General features: G+C 38.5%; 1 protein-coding gene across 29 annotated transcripts in view; it reads right to left on the bottom strand.

The window, feature by feature from the left end:
- The window catches only part of ERC1 (ELKS/RAB6-interacting/CAST family member 1), a 359,940-nt gene that overhangs the window by 198,208 nt on the left and 139,072 nt on the right, over positions 1-22,660 (bottom strand). For 10 of the 29 annotated variants that reach the window (XR_014804001.1, XR_014804002.1, XR_014804003.1 and 7 more), the window contains 2 exons: positions 13,829-13,960; positions 11,307-11,360 (listed from right to left, as the gene is read on the bottom strand). The exons of 9 other annotated variants lie outside the window; for them this stretch is intronic. Coding sequence is in view for 11 of the 20 variants with exons in the window: in XM_084957042.1 (XP_084813168.1) it covers positions 11,307-11,360; positions 13,829-13,960 (186 nt within the window). In the remaining 9 variants the exon portion in view is untranslated. The remainder of the gene's footprint in view (positions 1-11,306; positions 11,361-13,828; positions 13,961-22,660) is intronic. 10 more of the 29 variants (XR_014804004.1, XR_002344309.2, XR_002344310.2 and 7 more) reach the window with 1 other exon arrangement.

Below are 22,660 nucleotides of genomic sequence, written 5' to 3'. Positions count from 1 at the left end.
TCTTTGAAGTGGCAGCCCTGTTGGCCTTTGAAGTCCCTTGTCAATTGCAGAAAGGCTCTGGTGGGTTGTTTTGTAGCCAGCTGTCACCAGGAAGGCAGACGTGACGTATTTCCAGCAGTCTCACTTCAGGGTCTGTCAAGTGACTGATTTCATAACCAGTCACCATAACAAAGGAAAGTCAAACCCTTGACATTAGAGCAGGAGTCCACAATGAAACTTACTAGGTTCCTCTTGACAGAGCCTGATTTCAATACCAAAATGACTACACAATGGCAAAGAGAAAACGGCTGTGAATTTAACTGTCACATCTAAGAAATCTTGGATATTAAAAATGTACTTTCCATATGTTTATCAATAAAATGTTTCATAACAACACTCTCTTTAATCTTTCCACTGATGAAAAATGATTTCTGCAGAAATCAGTAAACTGCCTTAAAAGCACAATTTACACTGCTTACAACTAGACTTCTGAATGATCCTACATAGTTCTGAGAAATGTGTTTGTATTTGTAATGCTCTCAGACTGCTCAGCTACTTATGCCAAAAATCCCCATCAATCCTGACACAGATATCAGTTAAGACTTTAAAGGATAAGTAAAGAGAAAGAATTTAAGAGGTGTTAGGAAACTTCTATAATCTATAAATACAGCCCATTATAGCACTATAGAAAAGGAAACAATCTTAATAATATTATACATCTGTCCTTAAGGTGAGAAGAGATGACACGAATCCAGAAAAACCGAATGTCAAATTTACCAATGATGATTGAAGTATTAATCCCACTGGAAGGAAATAAGGTGGAACAAAAAGACTGTTCATACTAATGTGATCATAATATGTATCTGTTAGGTAGAATGCTCTGCATTCTCACACACTTTTATGAACAGGGCTTGATGCTCTCAGAGCAGAAGACTGGATGCTCCACAAGATGTTTAGCTCCCAGAGGCTCAGAGATTGAGGGCAGGGGGGCTAGAGGGGCACCTGTGTCCTATGAAATATAAGTCCTCTGCTTTCCAGTAACGATTTCTAAACTTGAAAAAAACTGGCATGAGCCAGCATTCTCATTCTGGCTACCATGCTTTAAACTCAAGCACTTAAAAAAAAAAAAAAAAAAAAAAAAAGGTAAATTATGTTCAAATGATAATATCTAAGTCTTTAAATCTACAAATTTGAAATCTTTTGAGTTTTTCTGACCAGATGACAAAGGGCTTCATTATATCCTGTGGAAAGGAACTGCAGCAGAGACTAAAAGCATGCATTAATTTTTTAAAATTTTTGTAAAAATCATAAGGTTACCCTAAAGCTTTAAACTGTTGTAAATAAAGCAATGTTGCGATGCCTTTCCTGATCATTCTAAATAAGGTCCTTTTGTTGTAGTCTTTTAGAAAATACTATGTGCATTTTTTCATGTGTTTGTTGGCCCCCTGTATATCTTCTTTGGAGGAATGTCTATTCAGGTCTTTTGCCCATTTTTCAATTGGGTTGTTGAGTTGTACGAGTTGTTTGTATATTTTAGAGATTAAGCCCTTGTCAGTTGAATCGTTTGAAACTATTTTCTCCCATTCTGGAAGTTGTCTTTTTGGTTTTTTATGGTTCCCTTTGCTGTGCCAAAGCTTGTCAGTTTGATTAGGTCCCATTGCTTTATTTTTGCTTTTATTTCAGTTGCTTTGGGAGACTGACCTGAGAACACATTTGTAAGGCTGATGTCAGAGAATGTTTTACCTATGTTCTCTTCCAGGAGTTTGATGGTGTCTTGTCTTAGGTTTGCCTTTAAGCCATTCTGAGTTTATTATTGTGTGTGGTGTGAGGGTGTGTTCCAGCTTCATTGATTTACATGCAGCTGTCCAGTTTTCCCAGTACCACTTGCTGAAGAGACTGTCTTTTTTCCCATTTTTTTATTCTTGCCTCCTTTGTCAAAGATTAATTGACTGTAGGTATCTGGGTTTATTCCTGGGTTCTCTATTCTGTTCCATTGGTCTGTATGTCTACTTTGGTACCATTACCACACTGTCTTGAGTTCTGTGACTTAATATTGCCTGAAGTCTGGGAGGGTTATGCCTCCTGCTTGGTTTTTGTTCCTCAGGATTGCTTTGGCGGTTCTGGGTCTTTTGTGGTTCCGTCTAAGTTTTTGGATCGTTTGTTCTGGTTTCGTGAAAAACGTCATGGGTAATTTGATAGGGATTGCACTGAACCTGTAGATTGCTTTGGGTAGTATGGCCATTTTTACAATATTAATTTTTCCAACTCAGGAGCATGGAGTATCTTTCCATTTCTTTAAATCCTCTTTAATGAAAAAATGTTCAACATCACTGATTATTAGAGAAATGCAAATCAAAACTACCATGAGGTCCACCTCACACCAGTCAGAATGGCCATCATTAATAAGTCCACAAATAACAAATGCTGGAGGGGGTGTGGAGAAAAGGGAACCCTCCTGCACTGTTGGTGGGAATGTAAATTGGTACAACCGCTATGGAAAACCACATGGAGGTACCTTAGAAAACTATACATAGAACTACCATATGACCCAGAATCCCACTCCTGGGCATATATCTGGACAAAACTTCCCTTGAAAAAGACACATGTACCCAAATGTTCACTGAAGCACTATTCACAATAGCCAAGACATGGAAACAAACTAAATGTCCACCTACTGATGATTGGATTAGGAAGATGTGGTATATATACATAATGGAATATTACTCAGCCATAAAAAAGAACAAAATCATGCCATTTGCAGCAACATGGATGGAACTAGAGACTCTCACACTAAGTGAAGTAAGTCAGAAAGAGAAAGACAAATACCATTTGATTTTACTTATATCTGGAATCTAATATAGGGCACAAATGAACCTTTCCACAGAAAAGAAAATCATGGACATGGAGAACAGACTTGTGGTTGCCAAGAGGGAGGGGGAGGGAGTAGGAGGGACTGGGAATTTGGGGTTAATAGATGCAAACTATAGCCTTTGGAATGGATAAGCAGTGGGATCCTGCTGTACAGCACTGGGAACTATGTCTGGTCCCTTCTGATGGAGCAAGATAATGTGAGAAAAAAGAATATCTACATGTATGTGTGACTGGGTCACCTTGCTATATAGTAGAAAGTTGACAGAACATTGTAAACCAGCTATAATGGAAAAAATAAAAATTATTATAAAATAAAATAAAATAAGAAAATACTATGTAGTATTTCTACTTTTTTGCATGTGTCACAACTTTAAAGAATATATTTAAATCTGTGATCACTTGATTGATCTCCTTAACTAACATACAAATGCTCTAAGAGTGGATTTGCATTTTGTTTGGTTCACTAAAATATTTACAGCTTTTAGCACAGAGCAGCCTCTCAGGAAACACTGAATGAATAATAGAATAAATGAAATAAATGATATCTCTGAAGCCATTAAACTCTTACCAATGCTGGGGTGGCACATTCTCAAGGTGGACAGATGTCTCTTTCTTACTTGAATAACTAGCCTGCTCTTTTCTGACATTATCTCCATTGCTCACACTATAAATCTAGGGTTAACACACACAATTATGACATCTCATTTTTTCCCATTCTTTCTTTTTTTTTTTTTTAACGGCTGCACCCAAGGCATATGGAAGTTCACAGGCCAGGGACTGAATCCAAGCCTCAGCTCTGACCTACGCCACAGCTGTGGCAATGCTGGATCCCACTGTACCAGGCCAGGGATCAAACCCACATTTCTGCAATGATCCAAGCCACCGCAGTTGGATTCTTAACCCACTGCACCACAGCAGAAACTCCTTTCCACATTATTTTCTTAAAGTAAAAATTCCTTTTGACATATTTTTAGACCATGGATGTTTTCCCAAAAACAAAAGTTAAAAAAGGACCAAGGACAAGCAGAAAAGTGTATGTACTTGTATGTTTCAGTACTACAACTCTGTCAGGCTCAGGAGAAAGAACTAAGTAGGCGTGCTAAGTATGTGTATGTCTATGTATTTAATCATCCAACACACTGGATTCCAGCTGTCTGATACATTAGACTTATCAAAATTAAATAAACACAAAAACTCAGTTCTGCTGGTGCTCTAGCTTCATTAAGTATTCAAAGAAACATGTGGTGAGGGGCTACCATCTCGGCCAGGAGAAAGAGAAAGCATCCTGCTGCTTCCAGGGTCTCCTGCACAGTGCTCCTTCAAAGACTATGGACGCTATAGGAACCATCAAGACTTGTGAAGAAAAATGTACATTCAAGACAATTTACTTAATGTCAAAAGTGAAAAAGTAACTTCTATTTAGAATTCAAATCTTTTACAAGGGAATGGTATTCAGATATCACATGTGAGCAAGAGGGTTGTATTCCGCTAGTAAGATAAAAAATCCCCATTTTCTAAGTATTTTTAGTACACAGGAAATGTGTGTGCGAGCCCATCTGTGTGTTTAAGGGAAAAGAGTCATGAATATTCAAATGGATATTTCCAATTCTAATTTAAGGTTATAAGGCTCAAACACACACAAAAAATTTTTAATCCTAAATATTCTCTATCTTCTTACTTCTAGGAATAAGGTCTAAGCATAATGTTCCAAAATCTATATTTTGTTTCAAATACTGCTAAAAAAGTATTTTTCCTTCCCATTCTCCACCCTAAAGGAAATCACAAAATATATGACTTGTAAAGCTGAAAAATAGCATTAGAATTGGACATCACCATACACGTTGACAGTCATTTATTAAAGCTACCCAAACTATCTTCGTGAGGAAAATCTAAAAGTAAATAGACTATGATCCTGTGTTGACCTAAGACCTACTCTCAGAGAATGATTAACTTGATGACAAAGGCAATGCCCATCTGACCATCCTCAGCTGACTTAGATTCTAGGCCTGGCTCAGGGAAGGACAAGGATTTCCTCAAGTCAGAAGGATTAAAACTTGATATATATGCACATCAGAACTTTTAAACAATTAGCATGTCATCTCTGGTACTAAATCAATAGGCAGGGTCTATGGATACCAAGTTTCCCTGGGGTCCTTCGCCTTCGAGGCTATGAGGGCAGTGGTAGTAACAGAAGTATGGGTAGTAGCTAATGTCTGTTGACTGCTTCTCCCAAAGTGCTTTATATGCACAACCTCTCTTTAATGCAGCAGTTATACTACATTATACTAGGACTTTTCTTTGACAGCTCAGGGAACTGACACAAAAGTAACTTGCCTGTGGAGTTCTCTGGCGGCTCAGTGGGTTAAAGATCTGGCATTGTCACTGCAGTGGCCTGAGTCACTGCTGTGGTGAGGGTTCAATCCCTGGCCCAAGAACTTCTGATGCCACAGGTGTAACCAAAAGGGGAAAAAAAAAAGGTAACTTGACTGAGATGACAATTTGTAAGTGATGGAACCAAAACTGAACCAAGGCTTCTAACTGGAGAACCCAATTTTGTAGCCACTGTGTGACAGAGCTCCCCTGAGGTTCTGGAGTGGCCTTCTGAACTAGAGAAGCAGGGTATAAACTCTCTGTACCCAGTCACCACGTCTGCCCTTCTTGGACTTGATTCTCCTAATGCTGATGATGTCTAGTTTCAGCCCTGTAGGATAAAAGCGTTTTCTCAGAGGAGATGAAAAAGCCTGAGGAAAATCGAGAGTTCTGAATTTAGATGATTTCAGGTTGAGATGTCAGTGAAACAATGGAGTAAAGACACTAAGCAGACTTAGCCTGCGTCTCGGAAGAGAACTGGGCTGATGTGACAAGCCTACTACTAATAACATAGCTAACATTCTTCAGCACGACTTCCTGTTGTGAGCCGCAAGGGAAGCCCTTAGCACAACTTCTTGGTCCTTATCCTTGAACAAATTCTTCGCTCAGACTTTCTCATCTCAGAAATTTGGAACCACCATCTTTCAGCTGTCCTGCCAGGAAATGGAAGACCATTTTTGCTTTCTCTTCCATCGTTTTCCACATGCAGTTCATCAAATCATTTTAGCTGTTTCCAAAAGACATTCTAAATCCATCCACTTTTTTCCATCTCCATTGCTAGTATGTGATTTATTCAGGCTAATCTGCCCAATCGCTCCCAGACCAGGAATCTTTTACATTACTTTTTATACTTGTTAAAGAGTTTACAGAACCAGGATTTTTAACGTGATATATAATTTTTTAAAGTTATAAGTTGAAGAGCTGCAAAGAATGTAATTTCTTAGGTGTTTTAAAATTGTTTTTTTTTAAAAAAAGCACCACCTTTTTATCAGCGCCACGCTCTAACCAACTGAGCTAATAACCAGCCATACCTCCACTTTTTAAAACAAAAAGAATCCAATGAAATATAAATACCGTGGTGACATGATATTCATTACTATTTAAAAACTGTAAAACAAACTATTCCTTAATGATTAAAATTTTTAATTTTAATTTTGCTCTTTGACTTTGTGTTTCCATTTTTTTTCTAAAATTTTATACTAATGAAGTTTATTTTGTACGCTAGATTTTTTTGTATGGATCCTCTCATACTTTTCTGCAACAAAAATATATACGTAAATTTAAATTTGATATTCATAAAATATCCTAGGATAATTAACTCTGCTTAAAAACTCTTTTGGAGTGAATTATCATTATAATTACTAGTAACATAAGATCAATCAAAAGTAATAGAAATTTTAGATATCTTGAGAGAATAACTATTAAACATGAAGAGTATAAAATTTTATTAACAAAGTATCAATAAATATATTTATCTTAATGTGATGAATAGAACTTTTATTAGGTGAAATATCTCCTGAGGAACATTACTTACTGCTAGAAAACTCAGGGCTCATTATCAATTCTACGATGTGTTTCATTTTCACAGGTATAAGCACTAATAGGCTTTCATGAAAATAAACGGAAACAGGAGAGTTTTGTTACAGCATTGTACCTCAACTTTCTGCCCTCCTTCAGAATCACATGGCCCAAATCACGTAGTAGCCTATCATCAAAAATCACTGATGGTATCTATTAGCTGACAGCTCAACCAGGTAACCTTCAATTCTGCTGAAAACAAAGAACTGTGAACAATCTGACTTTTCTACTCCATTTCTCAACACCAACCTTTGGAATTATCTCTTTGTTATTGCACGAGAAGTTTCTCTCCCTCGGAGGAACACAGGAGAGTAAGATGTGGGAGGGGGGTGCCCACGGCTGAGAGAGGAACACTCAACCACAAAGAGGAAGGGAAGAGTCTGCACGTTCCAAGTAACTTCTCAGGCAGAGCAATGGAGGGAAAGCTGTACTTAGAAGCTGAGATGCGGGTTTGATCCCTGGCTTCTCTCAGTGGGTTAAGGATCTGGCGCTGACACCAGGTGTGCTGTAGGTTGCAGACATGGCTTGGATCCTGCATTGCTGTGGTTCTGGTGTAGGCCAGCAGCTACAGCTCCAAATGGACCCCTGGCCTGGGAACCTCCATATGCCTCAGGTGAGGCCCTAAAAAGACCAAAAAAAAAAAAAAAAAAAAAGAAAAGAAAAGAAACTGGGCCCACATGCCCAAGGGAGATGCTGGTGCATTTCCAGGTGAATGGTACTTGGTTTGATGGCCTCTGGCCCAGGCTACTCTAATAACCCATCTGACCTTCTCGCTTTCACTTAGTTCTTGCAGCCAGAATGATTTTTAAAACTATGAATCAGAAGATGTCACGCCCTGCTTAAACTCTGTCATGGCTTCCAACACTCTTAGAAAAACACAAAATGGTTGCCAACACTGACCTAAGGCCCTGCACACCTTGCAGTGACCCTGCCCCAGGCATACTGGCTGTCCTCACACATCCCCACCTACTCTACCACCTCCTCCTCACTCACCATGTGGCTTCTCGCCCTTCGGAACCCAGGCTGAATGGACGTTCTCAGAGGACTCTCTCTGCACATTCAGTCAAAAAAAGGTTCTAACCTCTCCATCCTCCACCTAACTACTGTCTGTCCCAGAACATCTGTTCTTATCCTTTATAGCACTTGGTGATAACCTGTCATTAAATGCCATTTGTCAAGTGGGTGTCTATGTCTGCCTGGGGACTGTAAGCTCTCTTAGGGGAGAGACCACAGCAGCTCTGTTCATCACCCAGGCAACCATGGCACTATCGGATACTCAATACAGATTTGCTGAATGAATGAATGAGCCACCCACCTCATAAATAAATATTGTTCTCTACTTAGAATGCCTCAATAGTTCTCCACTGCCTTAAAAACAAAATCAAAATTCCAGAGTTTAAGACTAAAAATTGAGCACAATCCCACTGCAGGCACTTCCTCCTTCCCCCTCCCTCTCATAGATCTTGCCATTCATGTCGACCCTAAACTAGAGCTACTAACTGCTACCTGAAGTTCCTCAGATGCTTCCAGCTTTCTTCCACCTGGGCTGGTCCATACATATGCAGTACGTCTAATAGCCATCACTTCTTTTCAAAGAACCCCTTCAATCTGGATTACATGCTGCCCCTCCTTTTCCACTCTTAAACCTCTCTATTCAGATCATTACCAATGGTAGTTATCAAACTGAACTGTAATTATAGGTTCATCCTTTTTTTTTTTTGCCAGGCCACAGCATGCGGAAGTTCCTGGTCCAGGGATGAAACCGGCGCCAGAGTAGTGACCCAAGCCACAGCAATGACAATGCCAGATCTTTAACCTGCTAGGCCAGCAGGGAACTCCTATAGGTTCATTCTTTAGTCTTTCCCAATAAATGTAAACTTGAGGCAGAGGCTGTACCTATTATCTTTTTATTTCCAATGCCTAGTGAAGCATCTGGAAAAATACATGGTACTCAGTAAGTGTTTATGGAAAAGGTAGCACATGTAAAAATATTATTATTTTATTTTCAGAGCATTACTGCCACTTAATAAAAAATGAGGAAAATATAATCTACTATAAATACTCAGATCAGTATAGGATTATGCTTATAAGATCAAATCATAAACTGCCCCTTTTGGAAATAGCTGGAAGTAAAACAATGGGAAGGGCTGGGGCACAACATAGTTCTATCACCCACCACCTTTTCCAGCTGCCAGAGCTGCTTCACAGTGCTAACTGCTCCACTTAAAAAGCACTTGGGTATTACAGCAATAACTTCTGTGTAACTGACCAAGTAAATTCACAGTCAATAAGGGGTTTTATGAATAAAAACAGATGGGACTCTCAGCAGCAGCAACAGTGCAGACTGCACTCCACCCTCTGTTCCAGCTCCACTTCCTCTGAAACCCAGGACAAACCAGATACGGCTGAGTCTGAGTCAAGAGTGAACACAAGAGAAATGCAGAGAGATATCCACTGCCTTCAGAAGAAACGATCCAAGAGAAGTAAGCGGGCACGTTGCAATGAGGTGTGCACTGCTCATGTGCACTGGACACTCCACAGAAAGGAGGTGGATCAAGTTTAAATGACTATGCTGCCCCTTTTCACATCAAAGAACCAAACGTTACTGACAAGGAAGCATGCCTGCCTCTGCCATCTGCTTGCCTAGCTGACAGGGAAGAAGAGAATTTGCAAGTTGAAGGAAGCACCTGGATTGGATACAGAGAAACCTCAAGTGAAAAACCGTACTGGTCCAAGGTATCCTGCAGGCTATAAATGGCACTTTATTAGTCAAGTGTAATTTTTTTTGTTCAAATGATTTTGAGAATTGGATGGTATAATTTTAATATGCAAATGAAGTTGTAAAATCTAAGTTTAAAAAGAAAAAAAACATGTAACCCTTAAACGTGCTCAATAATTTATAACTAGCAAATCACTGGTAAAATCTTGTGATTGTCTAGATCAAGAATTTACACTTAACAAACACACCAAATAATGGTAAAAAGACAATTTGAAAAAAAATGGGTATTGCTATTAAAAATGATCTTTGAAAGTAAGATTCAGAACTCATGCCCAAATTTTAGTCATACTAAAAGGAAATATCTTTTTCATTGTTCAAAACATTAAAAGATATTACATGTGGAATCTGATAAAATGATACAAAATAACTTATTTATAAAACAGAAACTCACTCACAGATTTCAAAATTAAACTTACTGTTATGACAGGGAAGCCATGTGGGGGGTAGTTAGGAGGATGGGAATAACATATACACATTACTGTATAAAACAGATTATTAACAAGAACCTGTATAAGCACCGGGAAATCTACTCAATAGTTTCCAATAACCTATATGGGAAAAAAGAATGGATATATGTATATGCATAACTGATTCATTTTGCTGTACACCTGAAACTAATACAACATTGGATATCAACTATATTCCAAAAAAATTTTAATTAAAAAAAAGTTGAATAAATTTTTAAAATATTAAAAGATATACTTTTGGAACAGATTTAAATCCAGCTTACTGAGTCACAAGAAAAGTCTTATTACTTTAGAGGCATTTTTAAACTTTTAGATAGCAATCTATTTACAAATGGCTCCTTCAAAAAATAAATCTATTCTCAAATACCAGTGAAAGATATCTTAAAATATTCAAGAGCTAAAAAAAAAAATTATTTCAAAAAATTTAAGTTCACAGCAACACTGCTGAATGAAGGACATTGCTCCAACCCCCTGGCAACTCTGAGACTTGTTTAAGAGAACAAACTTTATTCTATGTTCATACAGCCTCTCACATTGAAAAAAATACAAAACCTGCCAAAAGTTGAGCAGAATGAAGTTTCAGAAGAAGAAAACCCAGGGGGAAAGGAAAAAAAGCAAGGTAAAAGGAGCCTTGAGTTTCCCCCTGGAATTATTCACTTTATTCTTTACACTTGCCAACGCAGGTTCAAGGGCGCCTTCTTTCATTAGATCATTATACAACTTCTCTAAATTTGGGGCAAGGGCTCACTGTAGAGCAGCATGTATTAGGCATAAAAACAGTATAAGAGGATCTTGGAAGAATATAGGAAAGGCATTAGGAATCTTTTTCCTTTGAGAGTTTTTCTCTGCTCAAACTTTAAAAGGTTCTGCATTTTATTTAATAAGAGATATGGTTCCCAAACAATTCTCTGTAGCTCCTTGAGAAATTCATAGATATAGATATCCTCCTTCTATCAGTGGGGGTCATTTCTTCTCAGAGAACTAATTTAGACAAGAGATAGATAAATTTGGGACCTGAGGAAGATAATAGTGTCCCTCAACACCCCCCACCCAAAGCCTCACCTGTTTAAGACATTTCACACAAATATTTATGGATTTCTTTGATGCATACAATTAATACATATAAGTAAAATTAACTGTAGGGTTTGGAGACAGAAAAAGATTAAAAAAATAGAAAAGAACAAAGGATGAAGGCTGAAAAGGACAGTGAATGAAGGCTATTTGGCCTCAGAAGTAAAAACATAAAAGCAGTTTCTTCATACCTTAAACCACTTAAAGCCCAAATGACTGGTCTCATGCAACATTTCACTCAACAGCTTCAGATAGGCAGTGAGTAGCAGAATGGTGGAAAAAAGATAAACAGAAAAGAGAGAAAGAAAAAGGCATGCAATTAAAAGCAAATTATTTATAGCCACTTCAAAAGATATTTTCAATTTCTTACAAAGCTCAATATGCTCTTACCTACAATCTAACAATCATACTCTCAAGTATTTACCTAAGTTGAAAATCTATGTCCAGGAGTTCCTGCTGTGGCACAGCAGAAAGGAGTCCGAATAGTATTTATCAGGATGCAGGTTCAATCCCTGGCCTGACTCAGTGGATTAAGGATCCAGTGTTGCCATGAGCTGTGGTGTGGGTTGTAGGTGCAGCTCGGATCCCGCATTGCTGTGGCTGTAGCGTAGGCTGGTAGCTACAGCTCTGATTGAACCCCCTAGCCTGGGAACCTCCAAATGCTGCAGATACAGCCCTAAAAGGCAAAAAAAAAAAGTCCATACAAAACTCTGCACATGAATACTTACAGGAGCTTTATTAATAATTGCTAAAAAATTAGATGCAACTCTGCAACCAAGGTGTTCTTTAGTAGGTAAAGGAATAAACAAACTGTGGCACATCCATACGGTGGAATATTATTCAAAGACAGAAGAATAAGCGCTCATGCCACAAAAAGACATGGGATAATCTTAAATGTAGAGGGTTAAAGGCAAGAAGCAAGTTTGCAAAAGCTGCAGGAAAGACATCAGAGACTGGGGAGATGGGGGAAGGATGAAAAGGAGCAGCACAAGGAATTTTTAGGGACTGAAACCATTCTGTGTGATACTATAATGGTGGATACACACCTTCATCCACTTGGCAAAACTCGTAACATGTGTAACATGGTACATGAACCAAAGTGTAAATGATGGACTAGTTAATAATGTATCAATACTGGCCCATCAATTTTAACAACTGCATCACACCAATGAAAGATGTATATGATAAGGGAAATTGAGGTGGAGAAAGGCATACATGGGAACTCTCTGCACTTTCTGCTCAACTTTTCTATAAACTAAAAAACCTGACCTTAAAAAAAGCCTATTAATTACCAATCAGCCACCCCAGAAAGCAAATTATAACTAGTTCACATAATACATTAAAAAAGAACATGTAATAATAGCATTCTATATACCATGACATGTTTTATTATTGCCAAAATTTCATCATCTCTGATATGTTAGCCTTATCACTAAATAATGATTCCAAAGCAGAAAAAATCTTTACAGAAAGAAAAAAATGGGGTAACATTTTGAAAATAAAAGGAAGACTATTAAAAAAGGTGATCAAGATAAAAGAAAATCCTTCCTTGCCCTGGAATAATGGCTGACACCGCCCCCTTCTCTGAAGCTCTCCACTACCCAAACTCAGTTTAACTGTAAATTAATAAATATTCAAGTAGAAAGTGGACCAAGGCATTTACCTAAGAACAGAGCACTAAAAGACACTCATTGGGAAGAGATCAAATTTCCTTCAGCTTTGCTAACAAATGTCAGTTGTCTTTCTACACTTGACACTAAAGAAGCCATTTCCTGTGTCTAAGTTATGAAGGGGCTCCCTGGTGGCTCACACCGTGACCTGTCTGCCTGGAAAGGTACCCTTCTCCCTTGCTATAGAACCAGCCTCACTCACAAGAGCTCTGGTGGTCTCATCAAAGGGCTCCCAAAAGACTCATGTTACCCTCTCACTGGACACGTTTTCCTGTTTAGCACTTATATTTTTCCAACAAAGAGATGGACGTGACCCTGAAAAAATGAAATGACATGGACCTCTGTGTGAGGCAGATTCAAAACCTCAAACCACACTCTCATACTGGGTACTGAAATTAGAGTCTTCACCTGTTAAAACTACTCCTCCCATTCATATCTCCCCCCTGTAATTATTCCTCCTAGCAAAAAGTTTAAAGCAAGGGTATGAAGGTCTAAAAAGATATATAAAATCATAAAATCAACAGCAACAGAAGAATTCCTCAACAAGTCACCTCAAGGTTGAGACATGCTGTCTGGGACTGCCTCATGTCACAACATCTATGTCCTTCACACCTGCTATCAATCTTAATTTGTTATAACTAACTGCTCTCGTGAATAAGAGAGGCTGTGAAATAAACTTTCCGCCATTTAAATCTACATCTTTGACTCAGAAATGCTTGTGTTTTCCCATTCAATTTAAAAGCAGAGTTGTGTCCAGGCTTGTACAAACAGGCAAGTTCCATTTCATCTCATCCAATACGTCTGCATACACGACATCAATATATACAAGTCAGCCCCAAATTACTAATGCAGAGACCTCTGTGTTGAATCAGTTCTTATTCAACTATACGTTAATTCTTATTTAAATCTAAATACTTACACTTGATGAAGTGTTTCTGAAACCCTACAAACACACATAATGTGAGTTTACCTAAACTACACTGGTTGGATTTTACCTTTCATTTAACCAGCAGCATTGCCAGTAACTGTATAAAGTCGCAGACCTGTTTTTCAGCATTGGTCCTGGCTGACTCCTCTTGTGCCAGCACCATCTCTCGCTCTGCAGTTATCTGTACACTTTCTCTTAATGCTTCTTCCAGCTCTTCAATCCTGTCATCCTTCTTACGGAGACTGTCCTGGAAAACGATGGAAGACTAGGTGAAGGAGGCTAATCAGTTAACCCAAGGAGAGCCCATTTACCAAGAAAGGGTTATCTGCTTATTAAATGTTCTTCCCTTCAGAAGTAAATCTAGGCCAAAAAGATACTGACACAGAGGAAAGAATAAAACAAGGGAAGAAAGAAGTAAAGATGTTGAAGAAGTGTATTATTAAGAGCAAAGGGTCAAGTTAGTTAAGCAAGAGAAGCTTGCGATGGACTTTCTCTACTACAGAGAGAATAAAATTGTTTGTGTTAGGCAGATAGGTAGCAAGGGCTTGATTATTTAAAAACACAAAGCTGTTTTTGAACTACTCTCTAAACTGGGCTTTTAAAGCCAGTTTTGATGAAGCCTAAGTAGTAAGACTCAATAGCAAAACATTTTCTTTCCCTGCAAAGTGAAGTCTAGATGAAAAAGTTAACAGCATGATCAGTCAGACTGTATTCTACATATAGGCAACTACTGGCCAATTTTTTTCTTTCAAAAAAAAAAGGAAAAGGGAGATTTTTCCTAATGAATTCGAAAGAGCAAGGTTTCCTCCCAATGTCATACAAGAAAACTAAAAATGATAAGTGGTTATAAGTAACTGGTCTGTCTAAGAGTAAGTAATTTGGTCGGACCAAACCCACTAGCCCTGATATTCTACACCAGTCTAAGAAGCAACTTTTGGGGAGGTAAATATGGATTTCTATTAGAAAGACAAACAAATCCTGTAAGACATTAAGATCATGTAAGACAGAAGATCTCAAACAAGAAGAATAAATGAAACAGTCTTCAGGTGGTATGAAGAACTGGATTCATAAGATTATTCTAAGAATTTCCTCTTTAAATTCTTATAGAATCTGAAGATCAAGAATAAAGTGCTGCCTTTTATTAATACATGAAACAGGATTTGTTAATTCATTTTCCCACTTTCTGAATATTCATACCAGCAAAAGATACCAAAGGATTTTGTCTTTCATTTACACAACTCTTATTTGATTAGACTGTAGTTCACTTTTCGTAAGTGCAAAGTATAAGAAAGTCCTTTTTGACAACTTTGTCTTCAAAAATCTAAAACCTGAAATCTGTTAAATAAGTCAGATTTTTCTCCCAACTTTGACAGAATGGCACCCATTATTTAATATCCTTTCTAATAAAAAAATCATTAAATCTTTTGCCCTCATTTTTCTCAATTAAAAAGATTCAGAAAAAAGATTGACATTTCAGTGATATATATACTATGTTCATTTTTTTAAAAAAAAAAAAGTTTTCTTTCTCCTCAGAGATAATTTTACAAAATACCCTGATTTAATCTCATAAGTAAGGTTCTGTTTTATTCAGGGTAGTTTAGCTACATCAAAAATGCTCTTTGATGAAATCTAAATGCTTCCAGTTTGCCTGCCATGAACAGCAGAGTTCAGGAAGGACTTCTACAATGAGGCCAAGCAGAGGGACAAGAAATGAGGCCAGTGAAAACAAAGTCCAATGTAGTTTCTCTTGATTCAAAGAAAACGAAGTGTAACACAAGGACTAAGTGGAAAAGAATAGATGAGACGATCAGTTCAGTCCTCTCACATCCTCTAATGCCTAACTACATTTGTGGTAACACAGGATTCTGAGTTACAGATTGCTTCTAAGCAAAAAGAAACACCAATGGTTCCCATTATCAGTTTGCTGTAAGAAGCGGCATCATTCATCCTTAAACTGTCTTCTGGAGATCTCCTGAGAGGCTTCTGGGACCCTAAGCTAAACTGAGGCTGAAAAAAATCATTCAAATTCTGAGGATCCAATTTCAAGCAAATGGGTTTACTTGCACTTCTGCATGTGCCATAAAACAGCCTTGAGGCCTTATCAGTAAAACTTTTTTGGAGAGGGGATGATTAGTTATTTGTCATAATGTAGATGATCAGGGCATGGGTTCGTACGGAAAGTTTCCTTGAAACCAGTAGTAAATCCGGACCAGATGAGCTCAGTGTGCAAGGCCACTGACTTAAGAAAAGTTTTCTGGACCTAATGGTAAGCCTAGTTCGAAACCTTTGTGACAAAAATGAAGAACCAAAGCCAAGTGAAACCACAAATAAAAAGAAAAGGAAAAAACTGTTAAATAATTTTATGAGATATTATAAGTCATACTACATCTCAGTGTAAAACTAAGTATGGAACCATCTGCTCTAAGGAAAGCATATTGCACCAGGGGAGCAACAAGGAAATGCAGATAGCAAATGCCTTCCACCACCATCATCAACAAAGTCTGTAACAACTTAATCCATATAGTGAATACAATTTGGCTCTAGTTTTATGTTTGGAATCTTAGTAGATATCCGCTAAGGTAAACCAAAGGAGTTTCCTTTGTACTGAGCTACACCTTGAATCTATTTCACTTAATAAAATATTGAGCCAATGTCAGAAATAAATAGAACCACTTAGTTCTACAAATACTAGAGTCTGAAACACACTGCTAAGTCATATTTATAATTATTCTTTCTTGTCTGCACTTTTTCTTTAAGATTAAATACATTTGCCTGTACTTAGATTATAACATGTGTACTTTTTTTTAACATTTAGAATACTAGAGAAAAGGTCTTAAAAAGTTTAGAAAGGCCAAAAATGATCACCCACAAAGAATAAAAAAATGAAAGGCAGTAGAATTTTTAATAGCAACACACGAAACTAGAAGATAATTGAGGCAATGCCTTTAAAATTCTGAGGGAGAAGTTTCTGTCATGGCTCAGTGATTAACAAATCCTACTAGGAACCATGAGGTTGTGGGTTCAATCCCTGGCCTCGCTCAGTGGGTTAAGGATCTGGCATTTCCGTGAACTGTGGTGTAGGTCGCAGAAACAGCTCGGATCTGGCGTTGCTGTGGCTCTGACACAGGCTGGCGGCTATAGCTCCAATTAGACACCTAGCCTGAGAAGCTCCATATGCCACGGGAACTAGGAAAAAGAAAAGAGGGAAAAAAAACTCTGAGGGAAAGATGACTTCTGATCTAGAATTCTACATCCAAACTATCAATCAAACATGAGAGTGGAATGCAAAGTCTGAAAATCTTCAGCCTACACTACACAGACTCTCAGAAAGCTGCCGGGGATGTGCTCTGTTTCAAGTACGCAGAGAAGGGAACCCCGGGGGGTGAGAGCAAGCCTTGAGAATGGGTACAGTATGGAGCAGAGGATGGAAATTCCAGGAAAGATGTTTCCAAGGAAAAAAAAAGTGATGCAGAGATTACCTGAGGTTAAATAATAGGATGATGATTTTACAACAGTAACAGTGGTGGGAAAAATGTTACAGTTTGAGAAAGGAATTTGGGAATAAAATGGCAATATGTATAAAAATAACTAATACAATAAGTACACATACAAAGAAATTTCCACCACCAGGAAAAACTACAAATACAACAAAGGAAATGAGGTCATAATAGACAATGTGCCTTGGTCCAATAACGCAAAATAACTGTTTTGGAAAGACAGAAAGAAGGAAGCGTGTGGAGTGACTTTTGTGTAAAAAAAGCTAATTCCTCATCTCTCATGGTAAGAAGTCAATGGATAACTAATGTCCAAATAAGAAAGATAATCAAACAATGATAAAAGAATGTCAAAGGGAAAGGTAGATGTAAATGGCAAAAGAAAGAACTGAAAGGGGAGAAAGGGGTTGTCTCAGAGGAGCAGGAATCAAAGTTAGACCAGAATGAGGCAGAGGAACCACACAGTACTGCTCTGCTTTGTATACCATGTAAATACATATTGTTCTGAAGAAAAGGTGAAAATATGTTAAAAGAATAGTACCCACTGCAAATAAATCAGTAAGAATATAGAGAGCTTCTGGAAATAGTTATAAATGTGGTGACTATTTCAGATACTGATACTCCAAACATGTGGGTTAACTATTTACTGTGGAAAGAGAAGAGCTGACTGGGCAAATGGATCAATTCAGTGCCAATGGCAAAAAGAAAAATAAAGTTGAAGGAAAAAAATGCATGAATTTTCAGTCACTGGGATCTTCAGTTTTCTATTCAAAAGTCCTGTGAATTTCTTCATGCCAATAACTGGCATAAGCAGGTTAAAAAGATGATGAGAAATTCCTTTCCAGTCTTGGGTAACCAGGATATACCGAATGAGAACAGTTTTTAAAGGAATGATAACGTTGCAGTAAGTTCTGCTATTACCCCAAAGATTCTGAAGATATCTGAAGCTTAAATACCCCAACAGTTGATGACTGAGACACAGTACCAAGTCAAGAGCTTTGAAAACTGTCCCCCATCTCCTTTTCTGTGCAAATCATTTCCTACACACACAGAGTTGGACACAGAATTCTAGTGACAAAACTGCTCATTTTCACTATACTTAACAGCACACTTTGGTTTGAAGAGGAAAATCTCTAATCTGCTCAATGCATGAACACCGAGTAGAAGTGACAGTGATCACCAACTTCTCTGAGTACATGTGGGCCAGTGCCACCTCGTAAAGCAGTGGACCTCAGACACTGTGAAGCACAGCAGATTTGTTGCCCTTCTGCTCTCGGGCCTAAGCTTGGGGAAGCAGGCAGTGTGCTGAAGCCCTGCGAAGTACCTCTTGGTGGCTTATACAGTAAGACCGATGATTCCAGATACAGACTAAAGGCCTGAAACGTGCTTTACATTCTTAATCACATTTTCTCTTTCAAAAAGTCCACGTTCACCATTCTTCAAGATAAATCCTGAGGCAATTACACCATCCTGAGTCTGTAATTCTAGAGAAATCCAAATAGGTACTCTGGGATCCCTAAGCCCTTCTATCTCTGGGATATTCCACAGGCATGAAGGATCTGAGGCATTCAGAAAGCAGAAGGCTGACTTACTGGAACTGAAAGTAGAAAGAGATTAAAGTTAAGGTGTAACATGCCTACTTTAGCTGGCCAACATCATTCCTGCTGTTTATTGGTATTACTGATTTGCAGCAAACTGGGAAGAAAGTCTTAACTTTTCAATTAAATACACTATTTGTGTTGTCTAACATAGTAGCCACTAGCGACACTGCAAGCTACTGGGCACTTACAATGTGCCCAAACCGGGAGTTCCCGTCGTGGCACAGTGGTTAACGAATCTGACTAGGAACCATGAGGTTGTGGGTTTGGTCCCTGCCCTTGCTCAGTGGGTTAACGATCCGGTGTTGCTGTGAGCTGTGGTATAGGTTGCAGACATGGCTCTGGCGTAGGTCAGTGGCTACAGCTCCAATTTGACCCCTAGCCCGGGAACCTCCATATGCCTCGGGAGTGGCCCAAAGAAATAGCAAAAAGACAAAAAAAAAAAAAAAAAAGTGTCCAAACTGAAATGTGCTACAAAGACACACTGAATTCTGAAGACTTACTACCCACCAAAAAAGGGAATGCATTTTTTAAAAAATCTGAAAAAAGGAATGCAAAAGATCTCATTAATAATCTTTGTATTGATGCTATGTCGATAAAATAAAATACATCATTAAAATTAAAGTCATCTGGAGTTCCCGTCGTGGCGCAGTGGTTAACGAATCCGACTAGGAACCATGAGGTTGCGGGTTCGGTCCCTGCCCTTGCTCAGTGGGTTAACGATCCGGCGTTGCCCTGAGCTGTGGTGTAGGTTGCAGACGCGGCTCGGATCCTGCGTTGTTGTGGCTCTGGCGTAGGCCGGTGGCTACAGCTCCGATTCAACCCCTAGCCTGGGAACCTCCATATGCCGTGGGAGCGGCCCAAGAAATAGCAACAACAACAACAACAACAACAACAAAAAGACCAAAAAAAAAAAATTAAAGTCATCTGTAACCTTTTGGTTTTTTAAATGAAGCTGTTAGAAAATGCAAAATTATACATGGGCTCATATTATATTGCTAGTGGACAATGCTGCATATTTTACATAGGAAATGCATCTATAAAAGGCAACACAGGCCTTCCCATTGTGGCTCAGCGGTAAGGAACCTGACTAGTATCCATGAGGATGTGGGTTCAATCGCTGACCTCACTCAGTGGGTTAAGGATCCAGCATTGCCGTGAGCTGTGTTGTAGGTCACAGACACAACTCGGATCTGGCATTGCTGTGGCTGTGGCGTAGGCCAGCAGCTACAGCTCCAATGCAACCCCTAGCCTGGGAACTTCCATATGCCAGGGGTGCAGCCCTTTAAAAAAAGGGGGGGGGCTATACAATCCACCATGTTCTATACAAACTTAGTTCATAACCTACTAGCACACAAACAGGAGTTACATAGGTGAGAATCCTTATGGCAAACACTGTCAAAAACTGCAGTGATAACGTTAATAAAACGAATTCAGCACTTACTCTTCTACCAACAGAGAAAATCAAACTGTGAATTGAAAGGGAAAAAAATTCAGGTATATGGCAGATCACTTTAATGCCTGGGATATAAAGTGCCCACACTGGCTGTTTAGTGTGATATAACAATTACCTCAGTACTTATTAGCAGCTTAAAATAACAATTTCTGTGGGTCAAGAACTAAAAAGCAGCTTAACTTCACAGTGCTGGTTCCAGGTTCTCTCATGGGGAACAGCTGAGATGTTGGTCAGATTCAGCCCTCTGCTTCATCCCACAGGGTTGGCAAGCAGGTGATAACCACTGGCCAGGGGCCTCTATTCCCCCTGCACAGACTTTTCCTCAGGTCCGAGAGAGCAAGGTAGGGCATCAATGTCTCTTGCGACCCCCAGTTTCAGAAGTCACACACCATTACTTCTGACACTCTTTTGTGCGCACAGACTAATCTTTACACAATGTGGGAGAGGGCCACACAAGAACTTATGAATACAAAGAGGTAAGGATGCTTTGGGGCCATGTTGAAAGATGGTTTTTATGGTACCCAAGGATATAGCTCTGTACCAGAAAACTGGATTACCAATGAAGAATGAAAACGATGATTACCAAAACTGCTTCTGAAAGAAAAATAACAGAGCTTTTACTACAAAGAGACAATATTTGTATGAGACTGTATTAAAGTGGAACCTAGATGACACCAAATTAAAATGAAAAATTCAAACATACTTAAAATGCAGAAGGCAAATGATGAAGAAGACTTTACAAAATGCAGAAGACAAATGATGAAGAAGACTTTACAAAATGATCACTGGATATGAGATCAGCGAAATATGCATTCTGTCAGGAATTATTTCAAAGAAAATCTGCAGTTGGACTAAGTTTTGAGAGATGTTGTCTTGCAATTATGGTAAAAATTAGAGTAATCTAGCTAAATCCAATGACAGTTCAGTCCTAAGAATATACAACAAGATGCCAATCAATCAAAGTTCAACTAAAAAAAAGTTATTGAGTCAATATTTAGAGGTTTATTTTTAAGTTTACTCTTCCCATTTTAATGAAGCTCCTTTCTTTGGGGAATCAACCCAGGTTTTTAAGAAAATATGAGAATGAAATCTTCAGTCTTGTTTGCCCCACTGAATAAATCCCTCTGTAAACTCCTGATCCCTCATGAATTTTCATTATAATTAATTCTACACTTTAAGCAGACAGGGGTAGATTACAAAATTTACCAAGAACAAGAGTCTAATTTAAAACTACAAAAAGAAGGCTTATTCTCATTGTTTGGAGTTAATCAGTATTTTAGCATTTATTACTTGGAAGAAACACATTAAAATGGCAGCCTAGGGGGAAAAGGACTACGAGAGAGAGACTTCAATTTCATTCACCTGCTCCAACTTGGACTTTTTTGCACTTGGTTTAACCAATTCAGGCAACCCAAAATTTAAATATAGTGAGTTGTACTACAGACAACTCACTAAAATAGCTATCTGGAGACAGTAAAGGAATATGCTTTACCATTTGAAATAGCTCCTATCACTTAAAATGAAAGCAGTTATCTTTAGAATTTTACTTCAACTGCTATAAATTACGTTTGCATTCATCAAAACTACACAGACTAGTCTTCTTACCACTGGATTAGGTACTGAAGCCTACTTACTATGCCAACTCTGCTTATTAACTGGGATTAAATGAGACCATGTCCTTCACAGAGTAAAGGGTTCCAAGCAGGAGGTTTTGGTGACTAGTTTTAGGGGGGCAGTAGAGGGAAAGAGAGAGGAAATGGGAAGCTGCCAAAGAATTCCTCAAATCCTTAAATGAGAAAACTCCTATATTCAAATGAGATCAGGACAAAAGCTGTGACAGCTGTTAACTTCAGTCAGGCAATTTAACAAGACTGGATCAGACCCTTCAGCAAATCCCATAATCTCAGTCCTAGGATACTCCTCTGAACTCTTCCTCCTGCCCTCGGCTCTGTCAACATTGGCTATATACCACTACAGCTGTATGACTCTACTCTCCATGCCCTTCCTTCAGATCGAACATTCAATAATGAAAGCAAAAGGAAAAGAGGAATTAAAAGTTAATTTTTTGTTCTCTTCAAACATCTCCCTCAAAATTAAAAGGTTCAGTAATACAGTAACATAAAAAGAAATCACATGATAAGGACAGATCTCATTAAGCTTTTCCCTTTTTCAGCAGAAGGAAGGTCACTGCAGATTTCATGTAAATCATCCCAGGAAACACAGCCTCCCACGTCCACCCGTGCCCCGGCTCTGGCTCTGCCATGGTCACGGAGGTCATTCCCCTGGGTTAATATTAAGAGCCACTTCCTGTGGAATAAACACCACTTACCAAAGAGTTTAACATGCCCTGAAAGATATTAATGTTAACTGCTATCCATTATCTTTAATGTGAAGAGACA

This window comes from Sus scrofa, chromosome 5, assembly GCF_054392235.1.
Source record: "Sus scrofa isolate SSC_HxYL_T2T_F1_AM1 chromosome 5, Sscrofa_HxYL_maternal_Yorkshire_Landrace_v2.0, whole genome shotgun sequence".
NCBI lineage: Eukaryota > Metazoa > Chordata > Mammalia > Artiodactyla > Suidae > Sus > Sus scrofa.
The sequence above is the reverse complement of the archived record's forward strand: the minus strand, read 5'-3'. Positions and strand labels throughout refer to the sequence as shown.